We start from the raw sequence: 25835 nt of genomic DNA, 5'->3' as shown, positions 1-25835 counted from the left end.
TCCTTTGTACTGGATAACGCTTTGGAAACAGGGTTTTCGGGAAAATATAATTTATGTAAGTTGATATTAACTAAGAACAGAAAACTTTAGACCATCGCTTAACAGTGGTAGTGTAGTGAACAGAACACAGGTGAAGACAATCGAATGTATTCAACACGAAATTACCGGACTTGTTAATAAAATCTAACAATCATAAAAGTAAATGCCTAATTTGCAAAATGTCCATCAATTGACTCAGACTTCATTGTTCTTGCATTTTCATACAAATTGCATTTTGTTTCCATTATTCACTGTTCGATCCTCTTGTCTCTCTGCTTCCAGACCTTCTGTTTATAACTACCATCATCTACTACTTATGTCAACATAAGTAGCACACAACACAGTAGAAGCACTGAATGATCGATGTTGAAGTTAAGAGGACAGATCCGAGCATATTCGATTGGTCACTTAATGAGGCCTCTAACAGTCATAGACTAAACTGAACATGATATATGGTTAGTCCATCTAGCGAACATGCAATACAGGCTTTTGTAATAGAAAGTTAAACATAAGTCAAGAGATGTTGCATTAAGACATGATATTACTACACAAATCAGTGGTTGAAGGGTTCTGCCATAATAGGAGTTACAAACTTCTTAGCTATGACCCAAAATTCCATTTCAGTCCTGAAAGTACGAAGTCATAAACAGGGACGAATGAAAATCCATTCCTTGAACATTTTTGTCTTCTCAGAAAGTTTCACTCCACGTCTTAATTTGTTTGATTCCAACCGTTTCTTCTCAGATTTTTTTATCACTTTAATGACTGTTAATTTACTGCTTTCCTAGTTATTATGATACAGGTTACTGTAAAATGGTTTCATATATAATTTTGGTTGGTTCGAAGGTATGTTATTATTCACAATCAGAGGATGATTGCTTATAAACTTAACGATCATGTAATTTCTAACCATTAAGAAAACACTTATCACATTTAATCAAACAATGTTCTATTTCGTAATAATAATTGATTATTGGCATAAATAACGACAACATTATCTTATACTGTTATTGCGTCTTTGATTTTCAGTTTTTATTTTCTACATAGTCTTCGAAATGGTTTTGATGATGCATTTGCTATTATCTAACGTAATGTACATCCAAAAAATAAGTAAACTGTCCTTAACTTTATTATGTATTTCATGCAAATACATGCTTTTTTACTAACGTTCAGACATTAAATGTCCAAAATGTAGTATATATTCAAGAAAAGAATTTCCAGGTACGAGTCTTTTACAATACAGTTATTTACACCAATAAACATTTAAAAATAACCAATGAAGCTTTGAGTGCTTAAACCTAAGTCATGTCCACATGGGTTATTCCGAACAGACCAGTTTATCCATTCTTCTTGAGTCATATTGTTTTTACCATGACTGTTTTTATATGTATGTTTTGCTTACCCTGTTCATTGTATTTCTGTAACTTATTTTTATCCGGTCACACTAGGTCAAATCGAGATGACAGACTTTCCTTCTACGATCTGCTTCTTCGCTCCATTTCTCTAATTGTCTGTCAGGGGAAACGAGTACATGAAATATGCCTATTGAGAATTCATTCTTACATTTGGTTTATTTTACTCCCCTATTCACTAAAGCAATTTAAGTCGATAATTATACACGTGGATAGTCAGGATGCATATTTCATTATCATCATCATACGATCAAATTTCTGTCATATCAGTGGGTCATAAAAATTTATCATATCCATTATAATCTAATGCAGACTAAGCATCATGACCATGGAATATTTTACTCATGCTAATGCGAATAACATGGATGTGAAAGACCAGTTATCTCTACTAATTTCAAGTTTGGAAATTCTGTAGAAATTTGTGGAAATCTTACAAAGTACCTTTGTTGAGGTTGTTAGATCCCCAGAACACACTTGGAAAACGTCTTGATTTTGTAATTTAATCCTGAAAATTTGAATTTTATGTTTCCGCGCCAAGAGACGCTTAGTTGACCTACAGCTTACACTTTCCACTCGGAAATCCTTGACTGTCATTGGTTGACGGATTTTTTTAGTAAGCTATTTTGTGGCTCTCCCAAGGTTGTTTCTATCATTGTATAAATAAGTCTGATTTGTGTGCTTAGCGACCTCGTATTTTCTGGGTGCTTGTAGAATACATTCTCTACGCCTCATCAAGACTTTTTGATCTAATTAGCAAGGCCGGGGACAGCGGATTACAATAGCCTATCGTGTCACTGTATTTTGACCTTCGTTCCGCTTACCAAGTAAGGTGAACTCGTAATAGCATTCAATTATATCAAACTTACACATATAAGTAAAGTTTCAATAAAAGTTAAGAACTACCAATTACCATGTCAAATAGATATTTTGACTATTATTGTACCGTTACGTTTATTACATAAAAAAATGAATGAATTTTTAAAAATTATTATTAAATCAGCTTGAATAAATTCCCAATTTGTAGCTATTATTAAACGTTAATATCTATGTGGAGTTTCATTAAATCCAACCCACGTAACCATGGAAAACTTAATCTGTATATGTAAATTTATTTTAAAGATTGATTTTATCTGTCAATGCTTTAAACTGTCAAGAGCCAAGTTGTGAACTAATCAAAGTTATGCCAAAAAAACTGTTACTGTCTTTATGAAAGACAATGAATTTGTTAATATAAGAAGAACAGCAAACCGATACAAATAAAATCTCAATTTAAGGAAAAAAACAAGTACAAAGAAATTTTTCGTCAATTAATTCTATATTATTAAAAATATAATCGAAAAGACTGTTTAACTCAGTTGCTATTGATCAGGTGTATTCCATATTAAAAAGCATTTGTTTCGTAGTCGAAATTGAAATGATCGATTCTCTGAATGCGTATATGATGCACCATAATCTCCACGTATTACCACAACATGCCATATTGGACCATACACTTTATGTAGCCATAATTTCAAACTATGAGCAATTTCTTTATTATCAAGTTCATTAGGTGGAAATAATAAACGTCTAGCTTGATCACTTATTTGTATCTGATCGGTGATACTCATTTGTTGTGCAATAACATAGACATCAGATGGAAGTATATTGGTTGAACGTCTTTTAATTTCTTCCCTAACCTTTCGACTATATTCAAATAAACAGTGATGAAAAAATTCTGAATATGAAAGTAGTCAATGTTCAACTACATCTTGAAAAACATGAATATATTCGTTGACTAAATTAGATAACATTTTTATAGTTAATAGATTAGATTTTTTATGTTAGAATGAGAATTAAATCAAAGATAATGACTTATAATAAAATATTGTTCAGTAGACCTTAACAAATGATCTTTAAAGGGAAATAAATTAGTAGCTACCTAACTTACTTTCAATTATTGATTATTGTACTCAAATTTTATGAGGTTTGAATACATGATATTTTTTAAAAATCAACCATCTATTCATATTATGGAATATTTAACAGATAGTTAATTATTAGTATAAGAGTTATGGAGATTATTAAGTTTTTGATTGAGATCATGAACCGATTGATGTGAGAAGCCGTGATCAGTGGAGCTAATCCATGTCGGGTAGAAACAGATATCGCGCAGTTTCGTGAATGGTTGATGTTAGACACTAACACCATTAGATGCCGGCTCAGTGGTTCAATAGGTTAAGCGTTCGCGCGCGATACTGAAAGCCCTTGGTTCGGATTCCACGAGCGGGATCGTGAGTGCGCACTACTGAGGAGTCCCATAAAAGGACCAAACGGCCGTCCAATCCTTCTAGGTTTCCAACGGTGGTCTAGCATCAATCGGTTCATGATCTCGATCAAAAAGATAGTTAACTTAATGTTTAAAATGTTAATTATCATTTGTGCAATTTAGTGTTTTACCCAATCCCATTGTTTCATAAATGTCAATTAATGAAAGATTGTACGTTTTCCAGAAATTATTATCACTTAATGATGAAAACTTCCACTTATTATGTATATTCATTTCCAAATGTTGACTATCGTCAAATTGTGCAATTTCAACTTTGGTATTTATAATCAATAAAACGCAATGTCAGATAATCAATAAATGACGATATTGCTTGTAGATTAATTCAATTTAGAAAACAAGCATAATTGGTTACTTACTCAGTAGTCAAATGATATCGTTGAAAAATCGTTAACCATGAAGATTATAATTTTTGTAACCCATAAACAGGTCAAATGTCAGTGAAAAACTATCTAGATAATTGTCTCCGGTGATTGGTGACTTTTAGCCGATATCATCTCAAAATGAAATTTACTTTCAGACAAGCCTCCTAATAACAAATCCTTCACTTAATTGAAAGATGTGATATTTTTAAACGTTATTTCCTATTTCCGATTCAGAACACTTACGCTTCTTCCATTTTTACTCCTAGTACATCACAAAACTTTGCTAGTGTTATATAGCCAGTACGATTTGGATCAAATAATTTTCTCCAGCTCTATAGGTAATAAGAAAAATGAAAAATATTGTCAGAAAAATTATCTATCTAGTATACGTATTAGTACTATCAATATATTATCATAGTATTAGGCAAACGAATTCAATGCTCACTTCCTAAAAAAGCAGTTAATGTACTAATTACATGTATGTATTCTCATTAAAGCTAATTTCTTAATAGAAAATTATACTTTCTTACTGACGACTTTGATGATATTGGATATTGTTAGGTCAAATATAATGAAAATTGATCATATAACAACGAAAAGGTTGTGTCAACAGCATAGACCAAGTGTTTTATTCAACAAATAGGTGCTTACAACTCAACTTGTTTTCAAAATACTAGATTATATATTGCGTTTTAAGCTGAGCTAGAGATATTATTCACATATTTAAACAGTAGTTAAGAAACAAGCTTTGAAACTTCAAACCAGTTTTGTTAAAAGTAAAACTTTCTCATTACTAAACTACCTGTTCTCTGCATCTTGAGAGTTTTGTATTTGTAATTTATCATTCACCAGCTGTGTTAAAAACTGTTTCATCAATTAGCTCTAAACTCAGAAATTTAATCAAATGTTAGACAATAAAGCTTAACAAACTAGATGATGAAAACTGTCATAGTTTGACATTTAATGATTGAACAAAATTATTTCGGTATGTATATAAATCATCACATTGAAAATTTAATATTGATGCGGTTAATTGACATATTCTTGAAATATTTCTAATCATACATTTCAAGATTAAATACCCAAATTTATCATTCAACATACCTATCATATATGATAGTTAATTTTTTTAAAAATACACACAGCTATATTCTCGAATCATAGCGGATTTCTAATATCCAACAATTCAGTCCAACTTTAGTATGTAAGAGATAAGTAGAAAATATTGCCCTATAAAAGTAAGAATGTACTAACTCACTCAAACAACACTATAGCTCTAATTTCATTTGATTTTTTCTAAAGTTAACATCAAATGGCTCCAAATACAATTTTTTTTCTTTGAAAAAAACAAAAATCTCATAAAACCAAATTTTTTTGTTGTCAGATTTTCACTTTTTATCAACAGATAGTGACATTTTCATTCAACTAAAAAAAAGTAATAATGAAATGTAATTTATCAGAAATGATTAATAATCGGTATCTGTTAATTGATTAAGCCATAGAGACCAAGTTGACAACCGATATGTATATTTTTTAATTTTCAATTTTTATTTTACCGCCTCCCTGAAAAAAAACTGTTAATTTTCATCCGAAATGAAATTTAAGTATTTAAGTTCTAATTCTGAATAGAGTAAGAACAAAGATTCTAGCAGAATAGTATGAATAAATAAATATATTTATTTATAACAACCTACCCAATGCTCAATTTATTCGAAATTTCCCAGATTGAAATCATGAGTTAATTGAAGCTAGACTACCATGGAAAACCTGGAAGTACTGGACGGCCGTTTCGTCCCAGTATGGGACCCCTCAGCAGTGAGCATCCACAAACTCCTTCTGATAATAACAATCTGCCCACTAATGACTGACTCCAAGAGATACTCCTGGAGTTCTAGTGGGAAGCCGTTACCAGTGGAGTTCAACAAGGTCTGTTGTGAGATATCAGCTCACTGAAGACAATGGTGTACGGTAGCGAAACTTCGTGGATTGGCTGAAAATAGACATTGCCACCGTTGGATTCCGGCTCAGTGGTCTAGTTGGTTAAGCGCTTGGCGCGAGACTGATAGGTCCTGGATTCGAATGTTGAGGGATGCAGGATCGTGGATGCGCACTGCTGAGGAGTCCCATACTAGGACGAAACGGCCGTCCAGTGCTTCCAGGTTTTCCATGGTGGTCTAGCTTCAACTGACTCATGATTTCAATCTGTGAAATTTCTAAAATCTCCACAAACCCCTTTCTGATATTATTCGAAATTATCAAATCAAACCTTGGTAATGATACCTACAGAATAGTATGAATTCATTTTATGTCGTTGGTTCTCGTCAGCTGCTTACAACCTGAGATTTTTAAAAATCATAGTTACATAATGGGTTTAAACTACTTACATGAGAGGGTCTAGTTGGAAGTTATGTTGAAGATATATTAGTATAATATAGCAAGGGTATAAATAAATTTAATAGACTGAATATTGTAAGTATTTATGAAGTAACAAACTTGTATATTCCAAAGTATATGTATTAGGATAACAGAAATTTGGTTAGATATGTTCATTTCTGAGCATATTATAAAATAACACCCCAACTTTAAATCTTTCATAATACATTCATACAACATTTTATATTGTCATACTGTCTATGTTTTAAAACTGTTTAAAGTAATGAGCAACTAAATTAGGATAAGTTTTTAAAGTGTTACCGAAGCAAGATTTTTATTTAAACATCAGGATTTACACATCATTGTCAGCATAAAGTTCCAAGAATAGGATATAGTTTGTATTGATACGTTTGTCTAGAAATATAATGAGAGATTCAAGATTATATTATTTAACCCAGAGAATATCATACTATCGAAATCTACCTACCTATTTGAACATCTTCTGTAGATAAGTCAACATGAGGAGTGAAAACAAAAACTTAAGAAACTATTTTCTGGTTAGTTGCTTGAATTTGAAAGTAATTAGTTTAATGCAAACGTACGTCGAACCTGATGAATTTTTAACCCCTTACAATTTGAAGATAATGTCAGTGATTCGTATATTTATTTGTGTTATAGTTAAACTACTCTAAAGTTTGAAAAAAGAAGTAAATATTGATAAATCGGATCGTAATGCAGCTATGTTTTCAATGTTTTAACTCCATGACATATAAACAGTTCATACCATGTTGAAACAACAATAAATCTAGTAAGACAGCTACTTTTTGTGCTATCAAGTATGAATATATATTTAGTAATGAAACTCGAGGTCGTCTAAGACATAACTGTACTATTTTAATTCTATGACAATATCAAATTACTAAAGAAAAGGAGAACTTTTTTTAGGACGGACCTTATGAAAATACCAGAGAAAATAAATGTCTAATCACACTGAACAAAGTTAATGCTAAAGTTTCTAGAGACGAGATTAGAAAATTATAGTTGCCATTTTTAGTCTATAATGTTGAAGTTTGTGTAGATTTTTCGTATTACTAATTAACCACAACATGAATGTGCTACCAAACTAACTATGTAGATTCGCAGGCGGATAATGTCTTCAATATCAATTAATGTACGGAATCAAATATTCGACTGAATTTAAAAACGCTATTACTGTTATCTATCTGTAAGAAGATTAAACAATGACAAGTTTTGAATTTTGTGTAATATACCTATTGAGAAATGCCTAGATATTACATTAGAGTGTTTAGAATCTGACGTGAACTTGGAAATGTATTGTCTGTTGTAACTCATTCAAATTATTAAAACGTTGAAATCATGCTTACATTCCACTTTGTTCATTTTAAAGAAAGTCTATACTGGTAAACAAAAGAATTATCAGTGTAGTTTTCAGCTTCCTCGATTGATGCAAACTTGTTTATGCATTTGATGTACCGATGATTAATCTGAAAATATATTTTTTTCCACAAAGATGTCTAGTTATAGTGTCCGGATAATGCCTTTATTAATACGGAATGAAATTGATTAAAAGAAGCGTTCAGAACAATGTCAACAGCATATCACATAGCATCAGGTTTATCAAGAAGATTAATTCTGTCGACCATAATCTACTACTTCACGACTGTTTGTTTTAAAGAAAACAGAATCAGAAGGAGTTTTATGGAGATTGTAGTAATTTCAATAGTTGAGATCATGAGTCAGTTGAAGCTAGACCACCATGGAGAACTAGAAAGCACTGAGCGGCCGTTTCGTCCTATTGTGGGACTCCTCAGCAGCGAGCATCCACGGCCCCGCCTTGCGGGATTCGAACCCAAGACCTAACAGTCTCGCGCCAGGCGCTTAACCAACTAGGCCACTGAGCCTCACCCAACGGTGTTAATGCCTAACTAATGTCTAGCTAATGTTTAACAAGAGGACGAAACGGCTGTCCAGTGCTTCCAGGTTTCCCATGGTGGTCTAGCTTCAATTGACTCATGATCTCAACTGTTGAAATAACGATCATTACATAAAATCAGTAAATTCCGAAATCGAAGACAATCCTAGAGATATCTAGTTTAGAACTCAGCATATATATAATAGGCGGTAAGGATCTGATAGACAGAATTTTATAACTTGGCACGGATGGCATAGAGATTTTACTCAATTTAAACCTGACTTTACTGAGTATGTATGATTACCCTGAATACTGTATTTAAAAGACTATTAAGAAAATAAGGGAAAATGGAGGTTCATTCAAGGATTAAGTTAACTCTATCGTTATTCCCCCACTACATGAAATGAAGTACGAGCAATCCTAAATAAACATGAAATAAAGACATTTTTTCGAATGAATAATATTCCTAGTTACTTATTACTAATAGTCAAAAATACAATGTCAAAAGAGAAATACAAGAATTCTGGTCGGGAAATTTAATTTAATGGCCTTAGTGTCATATATCTGGGCGAGATATTAGAAATCTTAAATGAAAGAGTGACGAAACCAACTCTGTTTAAAGCACATTGCTATATATTTTGAATACTCTAAAAGTTTGGAAACACATTGACGATAGTACTAGGTATGGTAGCAACCGAACGCAATCAACTTGGATAGAATCAGAATCCTTCATAACGTATTCTGATTCTTTTACTGAATATCTGACAGACGAATTACAATATAACTGAGTGAATCCAAAAAACTCAAACAAATAAATTCGAATGCAAGTAATTGCAACACTAGAATTTATCTTTCATTCCTGTATCCCTCTTCAGCCTATGTAATTTAGACGACAGCTATATATATTTAAATAATTTTTTCGAATACCTTGTTTGGATATGTCTCTGACAATCTGTTCCAACACGTCTGCCCTCAGAAGATAGTCAATATCATACAGAACTCATATGATGGATTAAACTGCAAAATCGTGCATGGAGGACAGTTGACAAAGTCGTTCGAAGTGAAGACCGGTGTTAGGCAAGGTTGCTTACTCTCACCCTTTCTCTTTCTCCTGGTGATCGACTGGATCATGAAGACGTCAACGTCTGAATGGAAGCGCGGGATACAATGGACATCTAAGATGCAGTTGGATGATCTAGACTTCGCAGACGATCTGGCCCTTCTATTCCAAACGCAACAACAGATGCAGGAGAAGACGAACAGTGTGGCAGCAGCCTCAGCAGCAATAGGTCTCAATATACACAAAGGGAAAAGCAGGATTCTCCGATACAACACAGAATGCAACAATCCAATCACAATTGACGGAGAAGATTTGGAAGATGTAAACTTCTTTACATATTTGGGCAGCATCATTGATGAACAGGGTGGATCTGATGCAGATGTGAAGGCGCGGATCGGCAAAGCAAGAGCAGCATATTTACAACTGAGGAACATCTGGAACTCAAAGCAACTGTCAACCAACACCAAGGTCAGGATTTTCAATACAAATGTCAAGACAGTTCTACTGTATGGGGCAGAAACCTGGAGAACTACAAAAGCCATCATCCAGAAAATACAGGTGTTTATTAACAATTGTCTACGCAAAATACTTCAGATCCATTGGCCGGACACCATTAGCAACAACGTACTGTGGGAGAGAACAAACCAGATCCCAGAGGAGGAAGAAATCAGGAAGAAGCGCTGGAAGTGGATAGGACACACATTGAGGAAAGCACCCAACTGCGTCACAAGACAAGCCCTCACATGGAATCCTGAAGGTCAAAGGAGAATAGGAAGATCAAAGAACACATTACGCCGAGAAATGGAAATAGACATGAGAAAAATGAACAAGAATTGGAGGGAACTAGAAAAGAAGGCGCAGGACAGAGTGGGTTGGAGAATGCTGGTCAGCGGCCTATGCTCCATTGGGAGTAACAGGCGTAAGTAAGTAAGTAAGTAACGTCTGCCCTCCTACCATTGACCTGTAAACTTCTTACACCAATCAAAAGCGTCATTTTGACCGGCCTATGAAATGCTTATTATCGGATTCATAATAGTAGAGAATTTGGTCGGTCAATATCAATTCTAGCCAACATTATTATCTCCCATGTTTATTTTGAATAGTGAAATAGATATGATGTTCAGAGAGATGTTTGAAAATCGTTTAGTTCATAGTTGCTTATCAACTCCATTTGTATTCTGAAAAGAGCAAGAACAAAGATTCTAGCAGAATAGCATGAATTTATTTTATTTCGTAGGTTCTCATCAGCTGCTTACAACCTGTGATATTTAAAAATCATAATTACATAATGGGTTTAAATTGCTTACTGAATATTGTAAATATATACCTAGTGTGAAAGAATATTCTACAACATTAATTGTGACAACAGTTCAAAAGTGGGTTAGAGACAATTGATTACATAATGAATAAACATTGATAGGAATATAGTGAGTAGAGTTCAGTTGAAAGATTATTCATTTGAAAGATAGTTGAAAAAATAAAATAACATCAATTATGTAATAAATGCAAAAGAAAGAAAAGAAGGGAAAAAAAGTTTGAGGTGCAATGAAGGAATATTTGTCACCAGGGCAAGGAAAGATTAACCACCGTCTCCTTTTGAATACATAGATCAGATTTTTGACGCCTGATGGCAATGGCTTCAGCAAACTTCAGAAGACTGGAGTTTGGCTGCCTACTAATCACTCTAAAGGATTGTAAGGTATCTACCTGATGTCCTGTATCAAGGAGATGTTTGGTGATTGCACTGTTCAGAGTCTTCTTTCCCTTATTCTAAGATTTTTTGGAACATGTTAAAAAAATCTAAGATATGCTCTCCTTTCAGTTCGGCCGATGTAGCTGCTTTGGCAGGTACACGTAAATTTATAAATACAGTTGGCGGTAACATGAAAGGGTTGCTTGTCGATCTTTGATTGGGTTACTGAACATATCGTTTTATAGAGATTTAAAAGTTTAGCAGCCGGATAAGTTCTGGCTAGAGCAGTGTTCAGTCTCCTGTTGATTGGTTGTGAGACGTTATCACCTTTAAAGTTAAGATTTATATATACTGGCTTTTTATTGACCGTAGTTATTTCCGTCTTGTTTTCCTTGATCTTTTTATATTTGTTAATAAACTTTTGTGGATAAAAGTTGTCTTTTAGACATTTTTCTACGTCCAATAATTCTTCTTCCAGTTTGTCGTTGGTACATATCTTTTCAACCCTGTAAAATAGTGTTTTAACCAATGCCTTCTTGTAACTAATTAGACGAAAACTATTGAAATTCAGGTAGAGGCCATTCCAATTACTTTTTCTATAAACTGAACGTTGGACTGTCCCGTCTCCCCTGCGTTTTATGGCAACATCAAGAAAATGGAACATGTCGTTGTGTTCGTGCTCCATAGTGAAATGTGTGTTAGTGTGAGCGTTATTGAAGAGTTTGAGCAGGCGAATCGAATGCTGTTTATTGTTACAGATAATAAATGTGTCGTCCACATATCTGGAGTATTCAGTTGTTTCACTAATTGCCTGCTTAAGTACCGTGTTTTCAAGATACCCCATAAAAATTTCTGCCATAATTGGACCTAGGGGGCTTCCCATTGCTACGCCATCGATTTGGCGATATGTGATGTTACTGAACTGGAACTGAACATTTGTTGTACACATCAGTAGTAGTTTTTTTTATTCTGGGGCTGATAAAGGTAGGTGATCATCATTCTGACAAATTATATCAATAGTTTCAAAAAGTGGTATATTGATGAACAAGGATATTACATCAAAACAGACCATGAACTTGTCGGTAACATTCGTATGATTTAGTCTATCAGCAAACTGGATTGAATCTCTTAGCGTATATGTTGTTAATCTACGACGAACCGGTTGTAGTTTTACTGCTAACCAGCGTGCAACTTTATGATACGGTGAGTTGGTCATTGATAAGATGGGTCTAAGGGGAACGTCATGTTTGTGGACTTTTGGTAAACCATACATATGAGGTAGACGTGAACCACGTGGTCTTAGGTCGTTGTAAGTAGAATTATCAATCATTTTCTTTTTTAGGAGTTCTCTAAGCATGCCTGTGACTCGTTTTTCTGTTGAACCAGTCAAATCTTTTTTGGATTTATCTACCTTGAACCAAAGTTGATCGTCTAGGACTGACTTAATCTTAGCGACATAATTAGCTGTATTCATTAGGACGACACCTGAACCCTTATCCGGTTGTAAAATCATCACCTCATTATTTTGCTTGATGTTTCTTACGGCTATTAGACGTTCTTTGGATAAAATATTCGACTTTGGTGTCGATGACACAAAGTATTGGTTGGCAATATCAACTAACTTTGATTTGAACCATCCTTTCTTTTCTTCATTCATTGGCTGCAAATCTTTCAACTGGTCAAACAGATTTCCGAATTGAGCTTCTGTATCAATCCTGTCAATATTTGTTTTTGGTACATGAAATTTGAGTCTCAGTGATAAGGCTTCTGTTTCTATACTGTTAAGCTTCGTATTTGATAAGTTATAGATAAACTTCGAAGGGTTTTCCGGAAACCGTAAACATAGTTGTTCTTTTATCAGAGTTTTCGATAGAGATTTATGGAAATCATTGCAAACCTTGATTTGAAGATTACGGATAAAGGTCCTGAATTTTATTCGACATACGATGTTTAGATCATTAACAGCTTTGACAAAAGCACCGGCTTCAGTCCTTAGTCGTGTAATGAGTAATTTTGTCGATTCAATATGAGATTTGGTAATGCGTTTTAGGTTTTTAAGCGATGGTGGAAGTTTACATGAACGTAAGGATTTTACAAACTGACGTGGGAAACAGCCCAACTCAAGTAGCTCAAATCAATCTCAAAAAACGTAATTATTTCTTATTTCACTCACTGAGATTTTCAGAAATATCATTTCTGTTTTCATAATATTATTTTTAGTGTAACTGTCGAAAGTTATCTGTGACACCACTGACTAATTAATATGACTTTGTTCTTAGTTTCCCATCAATTTGTGTTATTCTACAGACTTCAAGTCACTAAAAATGGTGGCTTTACTACGTCTTGATTTACGAGCGTCAGGCAATAAGCAAATACTAAATACTGGTTACGATTAATCCATGACCAAGGAATCATGATGGTTTCTGTTGACAAATAATTGATGAATTGGTTCGATTCAGCATACTTAGTCGTCAACTGAATTACTTCCAAATCAACCTTCGATAATGTTTCATTCAGTTGCGGTTATTAACGAAACATCTGTATTATGAATAATAACTAAACAATGTATTCTTTGAAAAACATTATTCAATCTAACAATGAATAGTCTGTATTCAACTACAAGTTCCCATAATACAGCAGCATCTTTTTTTGGCAGAAAAAAATGTCTCAACTTACTTCAATCATTTTCTCGTCTAGATTGTATGTTTCAACATAATTCTTTAAATCCTTCATACTGATTTTTTCATCATGATCAAGATCAACTGCAAAAAATGCATGTAAAAATGGATCCATCAAAATGAACAAAAATTCACTGTGAATTAGGTAAATGTGTTTTAAATGATTGAATCAATTTATATGTTGCTTATTCGTATTTATACTGCAATAATGTTGACTGATATATATCAGTTCATATCACATTATGATTGATTTTATAAATTGAAGATGTCGGAATGACAACACTTAATGTTGTTGGTTTTGCTCAACGCCTATTAGAATATGAAAATATGATATATGATTATTCTAGTATAGGCATGCACATGTATCATGAAATGATGCAAATATTTACACATACATCCATATATGCACACGTATAGATAGTAAATAAAGAGTATGAAAAATTCTGACTTAATAAAGAAAACAAATTAACCGATTATGCCTAGAAAAATACTCTTTAAACGTATTCGGAACACACATGATTAGGACATCACCAAATAAAAATGAATGTTTAGCACAGTCTAGGCATAGGTTAGTGAATCGTTTAAAATCAGTCAGTCTTGAATAATTACTTTTTCCCACATGATGCAGAATATTTATCGATCAAAATGATGACATGTGAGGTACCGTATTCTTTGAGTTGAATCACTTAACCGTGAATCTTTAATTGTCTTTCTAGAGAATATCATCAGTATATCATTTAAAGGTATATCAGATCATTGTTTCTGGTTATTATTTGCAACTAATGATCATGCTCGAGCTGAAATGCATTGATTTTTTGTTATAAATATTTTTCTCAACTTATTAAGTTCAAATGTAATGACTTAGCTAAGTAGATAAATTCCATTTTGAGTTAATGGAGTATAAGCAGTCTATTAACTTGATGATGAAGTTCAGTTTCCAAATTAGCAATACTGCATGAACATCAGTGACCAGAAACATGAATTATATATATATATATAATTGCATGATAATTACATAATAATTGCACAATACGTGACAATCTACGTACATACTGTGGTTGACACAGAAAGAGATGAATCAAGTAATAAATACGTAGTTTTAAAAATGTGGTTCGTAAGTTATTTCGAACGGACATTATTCTCAAGAATTATAATAATGTGAAGCGGCAGTTGAGAAACTGTAATTCTTAGTAGAAGAAACAGGACACTCTGTTGAAGTATGAATAATTTATCGGAGGGTGATTCCGTTAAGATAATAAAGTAGTTATGATCATCCATAACTAGAGAGGAACTGGACACAGTGTGAACAATCGTTGCCGTGATAGGTCTGCAGTTATACAATTTTTAGGTTGTTTTATAACCCATTGACTTGTTTAGATATTACAACAGATATATGAACGATGGATATTCTTTTTAGCAGATTCTCTTTCGGTTCTACAAATATATACACAAAGTGATAATCCGAAAAGTGGTCAGGTTTTAGGGCAAAGTGAATCGTTTAGTTATAGAATGTGAATTTAGAATCGTTAAACAAAATAGAATAAAATTGTTAATGTCTCGATGACTCGAATGCAAAGTTAACTTGAATCAGCTTATACGTCATTTTGTAAAATTCATGATCAGAATAAATAAGTGTCAGATAGGGTGAGAGAAATAAGAGTGCAATTACAATTCGATCAAATGTTTAGTGGAGGATTGTATTATGTAAAAAATTATGAGTATGACATAATAAGGTGGGGTGAATGTGAAGTAAATGAATCATGTATTGGGGAAATTCATAATGATGTTGAACCAGTAATAATAACGATACTACTAACAATACAAAAATACCTAGATAAAGAGAACGGAGACATCTGTATTTGACTAAGAAAGGCTACAATTACTTTAGTTAAATTAGATCATTCAGTAGCTAAGATTACCATTGATTTATTAGCCCTGAAGTTGACCAGGTTGGCAAAAGCGGTTGAAGGTATTTCTTTTGTACACATGGTTAATGCTTCCACCGTTTGAAGTAATTTGAGTGTATTTAGATATTATTTAAATTAATCTAACTGGCCAGGCACAGTTTAAGTGCATATACACGTATCGACAAACCACTTATTCCACTATCTATTCAACATTATCTTCATAGTTTATTGTCGTACTACGAGAAGTATGGATTATGTTGTAACGGGTGAACTGCAGGTTAGATGCGCAGCGTTTTTTCGATCGATTCAGTGACACGGAAAACACGTAAGGACGACCTAGAGTCTCGATTGGCCCCACTTCCCTGTCTAGCCCAGCCAGTAGAGTCCAGAACGCAAGTCACAGCCTCTGAGATATGAATCGTTATATTTCAAACATACTCTGTTTATATACCAACCAAACAGACCACAGATTAATTTAATATCACGTGGTTTGAAACAGTTCTTCTTCAACGTAATATTTCTTCTGAATATAAATCTATATGAACGTAGCTTACAAACGTTTCTACATAAACGTCATTGAATCACTGTAATTATCTGCTGAGTTAAAGATTTTATAATTAGATTTACTGTCTTACTTGAAACCTAACAATACTACTTACTTAATCTAATCTTGGCAAAACAAAGAGTTTAAATCTTGAAACTAATAAACCATAGATTTCATTTGGATGATCGAATACTTGTTACGAAAATATTTGCATTACTGAAAATTATACAAATATTAAGTGAAGCTAAAAAATGCACACAAATATACTGATGTTGCATACGCATGATGAAGTTTATTACACTTTACGCTATGTTTTTTAACGAAATCATCAAAACAAGTTAATCAACAGATTAACTAGGGAAAAACAATGACTCATCAAAAAAATAATTATTCAAGTGAAGCTATATAACTTGATTAAGTTGGAGTTTTGTTCTCTGAGCTGAATAGTTTGGTCGCGAGGCTTTCATTGTTTTTCTCAACAGCATCATCAGCACAAACTTCGGGTAGAAGTCACACAATTAGTCATTTAATTAAACCCATAAACAAAATTCTACCTAAGTCATCCACGTGAGCTACAAATCTTAACTAGTAACTCATATAACTTGAAGTAAACAATTACTCTAAATGATTTGTAAATTTTAGTTATTTGCATTTTAAGTAATCATAAGAATTAAGGTAAATTTTATGAAAGTAGTTTAATTTCTTGATCTGTTTTTGTTAACTGCTTTGAAGTAAAACAAAACAAAATAATTTGTAACCTTACTATTTAACCGTTAAACGAGATTTACTATTTTATTTCATACTAAGAATTATACCAGACGAGGTTTTGTGGAGATTGTAGTAATTTCAATAGTTGAGATAATGAGTTAACTGAAGCTAGACCACCATGGAAAACTTGAAAGTACTGAACGGCCTTTCCTTCCCATTATGGGACTCCTCAGCAGTGCGCATCCACGACCCTGCCTTGCGCGATTCAAATCCGGGACCTATCAGTCTCACACGCGAGTCCCTAATCTGCATTTAGCATTTCAATAAATAGAATCCTAATATTATTTAGCTTGGCGAAGCAAAATCAATAAATACTAAGGTTTTAAGTATTCCTTATCAAACTGGAAAATTCAATTCAATATTAATACTGGATGGAAATTGAATACTTTATACAGCTATTTCTATTGTAGGCTGTGGTACTAATAATTTCACACATTAATATATTTTAATAAATTTCAGCTTCCAATGTTTATTTTTTATTTATTTTATCAAAATTAAAGCGTTCGTTTCTTCAAATCGCTTGAAATCATCACTTCGCTTTTATATTACCAACCTGATACTTGATCTTTTGAGTGATAGTATTCTATTGTGAAAATCAAAAAACAGAGCACTGATAACTCTACAAATTGACTTAACTACAAACAGTCTTACTGAAACTTTCTGAACCCCAGAAGCAATTGTCAGGAAACTCAGAAGACTTAGATTTCCTTACGGTTGACGATTATCAAGGCTGATTATTACCAATCTATGTGGAGCAAATGTTCCTCGAAACGTTGAAACTTAGATTACTGAATTCGAAAATCTAGCATTCAGTTATTCCGATAGTAAATAATTTCTTATAAAACAATTTTGTCTAAACTAATTGGTTACTAGGCATTAACGAATGTCTTATATTATTTAGTCTTTAATAATGATTGTAATCTTTCATTCAATTTGTACTGTGTATACTAGCCTACATGATTCAATATTGAAATTGTTATTAGATAATGTAACAATAAATGCGAAATGCGTTTTCTTTCAAAGAAGTACACAACATATAATTACTTGAAAAATACAAGTAAATTGTTTTACATTCTAGATGTATACTGCCAAGAAAATCGAAACATCCAAAGTTAATGGGCGAAGTTCATTAAAATTTTATAGAAAAAGATAAAGTAACAAAATAATATAGTTTTGTTTTGATTCGAAATCGAAATAAAATATACTGCCATAGTATTCATTCATTTGTACGATAAATGATGAATGAATGCTGATTGATTTTAAAATGAAATGACCAATTTGGAATATGAGTATAAGTTGTCCAATATGAACCTCTGACAATAGTCACATGCCAATGACGACCATATGTTGTGTCAAGCCATCTTTTAAGTTTTTCTGAAGCTTCTTTTTCTATAAATTTATCTTGTGGTTGAGTAAGTCTATAAGCTTCTTCTGATATTTTGATTTGATCTTGTAATGGTAGTTCTTGCATAATTACAAAGATTTCAGGTCGTAGGCCTGTTGTAGGTATTCCGTACAATGGTTTGCTGATTACAGCTTGACTAAAAAATATATAGGTATCGAGATTATAACGTTAGATTTCAAAAAAACAAAATGATTGAAAGCTCCATATAAAGAAATGAAGTACTTCGACGTAATGATTATGGAATTAATTTTTATTTAAGTTTTTCTTATGAAATATAAAAATGATTTTATTTACTAACCGGCAGGAGGTAGGGGACCTTTAAAACACCGAATAGCACTAGTCTCGTCTTAACTCAAATATGTTAATCAGTTTGAACCAATGACCCAAATAGAGAACATTCCAATAACCGATTTTAGATGACCGTATCAAAATCCACATGTTTAAACGTTTTAGTTCATGCAGGTTTGTGTGTGCCCACATGAGGTGTACCAGGTTAGGAGAAAACGATTGTCCACTTCATCTTGTTTGACGTTACCAAATTAAAATTATCTTTTTTCATTTATCCTAGATAATATAAGAGTAAGGTTGTTATTCATCAAGTACCATTGTTTTATACCTGATTTGGAAACTTGTAAGTGTTATGGAGTAATCTGTTGTTAAGGGATTACATTATTTTTAATGGAGTGAGTTCTGAAACTTAATCAACATAGAAAATAGGTCTCACTCATCACAAGTATTACATAATTTACCTTCAGATGAAAATATTATCTATGAAGTGAAAATTAATTTCGTTGTAGGAAAGTTATGAAATTATCAAAATTATTATAGTGAATAATAACAGTGATATTGATAAAGCAACAGACAGAATTCTGAGGTTAGTACTATATTACAAACTGATTTCATCTATTGAACCACTGACAATCAATTAGTAGTGGGAATTTATTTCAATCTAGTTTATCACTTTTAATAATTGTAGTCAAAAAGAAGCACGAAAGACTAAATTCCAAATAATGGTTACATCTTAAAATGTTTAATATAACTGGATTTACAGGCCATTGTACGATAAATAAATTTGGCATACAATTTAAATATAAAAACTTTTCATTATTTAAACAAATATAAAACTTCAGCGAACTATATCTGAAAATATCACACAAACGTACGGTCTTTCTGGATGAACTCCAAGAACTTCACAAAATCTTCGAAAAGTTATCTTCCCCGTTCCTTCGGGATCGAAAAGTGATTGCCATTTCTTATATTGACAAACGTTGAAACATTTAAATAAATTTAAATAAAATCGAATATATATATTACTTAATAATTATTCAGTAGTTTCGTATCAATGTTTTAGTAATTATTGCTATTTATTAAAATATTAATACTGTTTTCAACGTAAAGCATGATAAATGTACCATAATAAATTTATCTTAACTCATACAACTTATTCTAATCATGGTAGTAGTCACAATAAACATTTTTGTTCTGTACGAATATTCGCCAAGATTTGAACGAATAGTTTGACAGAAATTGGGCGCCGAGTATAGAGAAGTCATTAGATTTTGATTATTACCCTGAAGAAGTTCAGACAAGTTAGCTGGACGAAACGTTGGAATTATTTAAATTTCAATCGCTGAGATTATTTCAAATATAATTTTAACATATAATGACTAATATGATATAATCTTCATTGTTGTAAAATATATTTTATTGGCTTCAGTAGTGAATTTTCCGGTGTTCATTAAGTCTATAGTTAACGGAAATGTAATTGAAATAATACAGAACTAAGTAGAAAATCCTTTAAGATATGACATGTTATATATTTTTTTAATGAACTAGGTATAGTTCGCTATAACAGATTTCTTTTTTCTGGTTTAAATGTTCATTCAATTACATAACATGTACTAAAAAGCATACTTCTCATAGAAATGAAAAAGTTTTGATACTCAACACTATATATATACTACTTAAAACTTTAAAGAAGCAAATCAATAGTATGTTATTCTATTTCATATATTGAGTGAAGAACAACATACTACAATGATTGATACCAATTTAGTGATAAGTAAAGATAAATAGTTCTTATTGAAAATTCTTTTTATCAAACAAACAAACAAATTAATGTACTAACCGGTATCATTTCTTTATCTAAATGATTTTCTGCAACATAATTACGTAATTCATTAATTGTAATAACATTGACTCCTCGTTTATCTATAGCACTAAATGTAGTAATGAATGGTTCCATGGTTGTTGTTTTTGCTGTTCAAATTTTCTTTTCTTCTTCTCTTTTGTTTTTCAATGCAAAGAATATTTGTTACACAGATTGGTTTATATTTATATATTCTATAATTGAAAAGTAGTTTTGAGTAATTAATTAATTAATAGGTCATGTAAAGAAACTGACTGTTCTTCTTATAACCTGTGACAGAATCATTTGATTGTAGATCTTTTATTATGCTGACCATCATTTTTCCATGAATAACTTTTTACTGGAAATATCTTCCTGTAAAACAATGTATAACGTTTTACCTTATAAAACATTAATTAACACATGACAATGTAAATTCTATAGTTGTATAAGTATTATTATTGTTATTATCATTACTATTATTATTATTTAATTAATCCAGGAAGAATATTGACTTAGAATGACTAAAACAACATAGTCACATTAGTTATCAATAAATTTGACTTATGTGAAAATTGTGAATAAAATATCAGTGTATTGTTGAGATTATGTTTTTGAGATTTCATAATTGAAACTATTAAAATTTGAAGTGAAATGGGATGTTTCAACTTAAGAAATAATAATTCCCATTCACGTTAATTCTGTTGATATAATATTGTAGTGGCATAGGTTTATTAATCAATCAACTTTATAATCGTTATTACATAATCCTCAATGGTGTTTGAAATTAGAGGTCAATAAGAATCAGAAACTACAATTTATTAGCAGATAGCACGGATAACAAAGCTATAAGCACATCAAGCGAATTTGAATCAAAGAGACCAATATGTGTATGAACAAATACAGAGGCAAATTTATAGTCAAATCGAATAGGGCGCAGCTGGGCAAGGTAAAGGTTAATAATAGGGTTTGAGTACATATATACATGGGGAAGAGGATTATTCACCGAGCGACATTTAAGCTGTCAACATTTTAGCTAGAGTCTGTCATGTGATCAAGTGTACACGTTTATTTAGATATGATAGTGGTCATAATAGTACAAAGAAACATGCAAAATGTTACTGTTCGAATAACATTGTCTATTAAGTAAGTTATTAAAAGAGCTTAACCAAAATTAACCATAATTGTGAAGTTGACTGTAGGATAGTTGCTATAATATTATACCTATATTACTTGATAATTAGTAATTAGACAAAGTGATAGATGTAATCAGTTTATCTGATATTTTTAATTTTGCTTGTACATATGATAGAATTACGTGTCTTTGTGACATGTTTTATTTAACAGTTTGTATACTTTAAAGTTTGTATTTCTGATGAGCAGCAATAATTTGCAAAATATACAAACAATATTGAAATTACATTTATTTTATCATTTAAGTAGAAATTAAGATTATTCACAATTGATTGGTCACTGGGTAGTGATCAATGTCATATGTGTCAAGTCCTTCTTAGTGCAAATCGAATGCGATCGACCAAGTTGCAATGTGGCTACTAGTCTAGGTGACTCGACTTTGCGTGCACTATGTTGAGATTAGATGGTGGTTGAAGGTAGTCAACAGGAAACCCTGGACCCGGGTTTCGTGCTACTTGGCATTCGTCAGTAACGTGTGCCTGTGGCCTTGGGGGAACTGGTGCTCCCTAACGGATTAGATCCCGTGTCACCCAGCTTCATAGTCAGAGACGTTACTACTGGGCTATCATGGCCGCGACCGACCTCCTGTAGGACTGAGATGTAATCACAATTGATTGATCACTGGGTGGTGATCAATGTCATGTGTGTAAAGTCCTTCTTAAGATGATTCATTTTACAGTGTATGATCACTGCTGAATAAGACTGTCTATACAAATCGAATTAAAAATTGACTAGTAGATCTGTGGAGTCATCTAGTTATACTGACTGAAGAATAAAATGTTATCATTTGATTGAAAGACAATGAACTACATTACTGAATATACATGTTTTGAGTTATTCAAGACTTTTAAAAATTAATGCACTCAGAATAATTTGATAATACCGACAATAGTAGAGCATGGTTATTGTAAAAAAATTGTATAAATTTATTCTATCTAAGTTAGACCACCATTGAAAACCTGAGAGTCCTGAACGCCTATTTCATTCTAGCAGTGCGCACCCACAACCCACCCACTCGGGATCAACTCATAAATTCAATTGTTAAAATTTGAACAATCTCCATAAATCCCCATTCTGTGTAAATTTTGTTAATTATTTACATTACACATTGAGGTAAGAACCCAACTGCGTCACAAGGCAAGTCCTCACTTGAGATCCTCAAGGCGAAGAGGAAGACTAAAGAACATATTACACCGGCGAATGGAGACAGACATGAGAAGAATGAACAACAATTGAATAGAACTAAAAAGAAAGGCTTAGGAGAGAGTGGGTTGGAGAATGCTATTCGGCGGCCTATACTCAATCGGGGGTAACAGGTGTAAGTAAGTAATTTACAATTGATTTTTAAACTTGAATCATTTTAAAACTTCAAACTTCTAGTAACCAGAGTTATGTAAATATGATTGTTTATCAATTATTTATCAGATCTAAGATGCTATACACCTTAATTACCACTAATGAATATCTAAAGTAAATTACACTTCTTTTGAATTATTATTATTATTTAAGTTTAGTAGTGATAAAATTACGTTTTAGTGTAATCATCATGGTAATCACTTAAGTGAATGATATTTATTTAAAGTAACAAAACTGACATTGAGATTACATCGTGTATTCTCATTCTAAATTTAATTGATCATTAAGAGAGTATTATTAGTGATGATAATATACGTAAAAGGTGTGAACTGTATGCCAATGTTATACGAAATGAAAACTTATTGTTATATTAACTATGAAGTGATTAGATTCGACTAACTCAGTAACATAATCATGCTTACTGTGTACTGTAAAAATAAATTTATTTCCGTTTAGTTGCTTTGAGCTCATTATATACCATAAGAAAATTAATAAATTATGTAGTTACTTATGTAGTTTAAATAGATTTTATTTTATTTTTTTGCTAGTTTTTGGCTTATTTGAATTAGGTTACCATTTGATCTTTTAGGACCACTTAGCAAATAGAAACATGTTATTCGTTAATTAAATAGTACTTTTTATAATTGTGTTGAATCAGCATTTCTTTGTATAGCAAATGGATGAAACTATGAACAAGTATCAAGGTAGTTAAAACAAAATTACGACCTCCCATTCGCCCAAATCGCCATAACACTTCAGTCTAATGACATGACATTATCGAAATGAATACCAAAGTATTAAAAAATGGTAGTTGCACCAGTGGTGGTAAGAAGAACTAGCCATAGGGAAGATGTTTTTTTACTTCTTTACTTATTACTCCACACTCTGCATCACTACAGTTGGGAAATCACCAAAAATAATGGCCCACCGACCAATAGATTATTAGCGATATCAAAACCAATCTTCAGTATGCTAGCTAGCTTAACAAAAATTACAAAATAGATTTAAAAAGTAGAATCTAGAAGGAAGACAATGAGCGGATGCATCTGTGCCATTGGGACCGATTCTTAGCCATTTTATCCAACACTACTGAAAGTGAGTTAACTATTTTCATTTAGGTTTAATAAATAAATGAATTATTTATATATAATTATAATGGATATCATGTAGTAAACATCAAAAATCTAGCTAACATACTAGGAGATACCATAGAGAGTAAGACACGTTTTTGGTTAATACTTATCATCATTAAAGTGTTCTATGTTAGATAGAATGAATGCATACGATTAATGAACAGAAAAGAAAGTTGAGATTAAGAATATTTCACTAAAAGAATTATCAGTATAGGGTTGTGGAGATTATTAAGTTGTTGATTGAGATCATGAACCGATTGATGTTAGACCAACATTGAAAACTTGGAAGAACTGGGCGGCGATTTCGTCCCATTGTGGGACTCCTCAATAGTGCGCATCTACGATCCCACTCGTGGGATTCAAACCCAGGGCGTTTATCCCTGCTCGCGAACGCTCAACATGTAGACCATTGAGCCTGTCGGCATCCAACGGTGCTAATGTCTAACCTCGACCAATCTACGAAATTGAGTGTTATATCCACCATTGTCTTCAGTGAGTTACTATCTCACAACAGACCTGTTTGAACTCCACTGGTCACTACTTCTCACTAGAACTCCAGGAATCTCGCAAGGCGGTTTAGTAGATACGCAATGCTAAGGGGTCCCACAACAGGACGAAACGGCCATCCAATGCTTTCAGGTTTTCCATGGCGGCCTAGCTTCAATTGATGCATGATCTCAACTATTAAAATTACTATATCCACAAAACCCCTTCTGATAAACAAATGTGTATTGACCATGAAAAACTGATAAGAAATACATTAAAATCTCTTGTTGCAATAAGATAAGTACTACGCATTCTGTCTTTTGCATTAAATCGTACTGATTGTTTTTAGTCCAAGTTTTTGTGTTAAAAGCCACTTTCAACAATCATAGTCATTCAATTTTTAGAATACGTTTGACGGTTTTATGATTACTGTTTTGTTACAAGTGACTAGGAAGATATATTGCATAATTTACTGATTATTTTTATGCTAGATACAATGTTACTTTAAAAATGATGAAAGAGATAGATTTAAAAAGGATGAAGCATACATTATTCACTGATTTCAAATTTCACTTTATAACTATTTTTAGATCCACTTTAAATGTAAATTTTAGCGCAAACTTTTCTAGATTAGGTTACTGATGTAGTACCAAGTGTTTAATCTTAAGAAGTCCCAAAACATCAAGAAATAGCTATTAAATATTTACTGGTTTATTCAGATAATATCCGTTTATGATAAAAACTAAGCACAAAAACCCTCCTTATATATGAATATCAAACAAGAGAACAACTTGATGTAAAATTTACAGTTTCTGATAGAATATCATATTTATAACCAAACTTCTAACTCCAGAAAATGAAATACGATTAGAGGTTATTCAGAAAACGAGCTTTATGGTAAACAATTCATATGACTATTCGACATGATTCTTAATGGTAAAATCAAAGTTACTCTTATTTCGTCATGTCTTAGATACAGTCTATGATAACAACATAATCTCTTGATCAGTCAATAAGATTGGTACTATATTTTTATTA

The 25835-nt window shown here is 32.3% G+C and overlaps 2 protein-coding genes across 2 annotated transcripts; both read right to left on the bottom strand.

The window, feature by feature from the left end:
- Positions 1–2422: 2422 nt before the first annotated feature.
- On the bottom strand, positions 2423–14047 carry A12_10 (Tegument antigen). Its single transcript, XM_012941915.2, has 3 exons — positions 13875–14047; positions 4383–4471; positions 2423–3134 (listed from the first exon to the last, which is right to left on the bottom strand). The coding sequence occupies exons 1-3, from the start codon at positions 13989–13991 to the stop codon at positions 2810–2812; spliced, it is 531 nt and encodes a 176-aa protein (XP_012797369.1). The 5' UTR covers positions 13992–14047; the 3' UTR covers positions 2423–2809.
- A 4264-nt stretch (positions 14048–18311) lies between these two features.
- On the bottom strand, positions 18312–20745 carry A12_9 (Tegument antigen; the record flags this gene model as incomplete). The annotated part of the gene is made up of 3 exons (XM_012941916.1): positions 18312–18636; positions 19664–19752; positions 20629–20745. The coding sequence occupies 3 exons, from the start codon at positions 20743–20745 to the stop codon at positions 18312–18314; spliced, it is 531 nt and encodes a 176-aa protein (XP_012797370.1).
- Between the last annotated feature and the right edge of the window lie 5090 nt (positions 20746–25835).

Source organism: Schistosoma haematobium, chromosome 1, assembly GCF_000699445.3.
Source record: "Schistosoma haematobium chromosome 1, whole genome shotgun sequence".
In the NCBI taxonomy this organism is placed as follows: domain Eukaryota; kingdom Metazoa; phylum Platyhelminthes; class Trematoda; order Strigeidida; family Schistosomatidae; genus Schistosoma; species Schistosoma haematobium.
The sequence above is the reverse complement of the archived record's forward strand: the minus strand, read 5'-3'. Positions and strand labels throughout refer to the sequence as shown.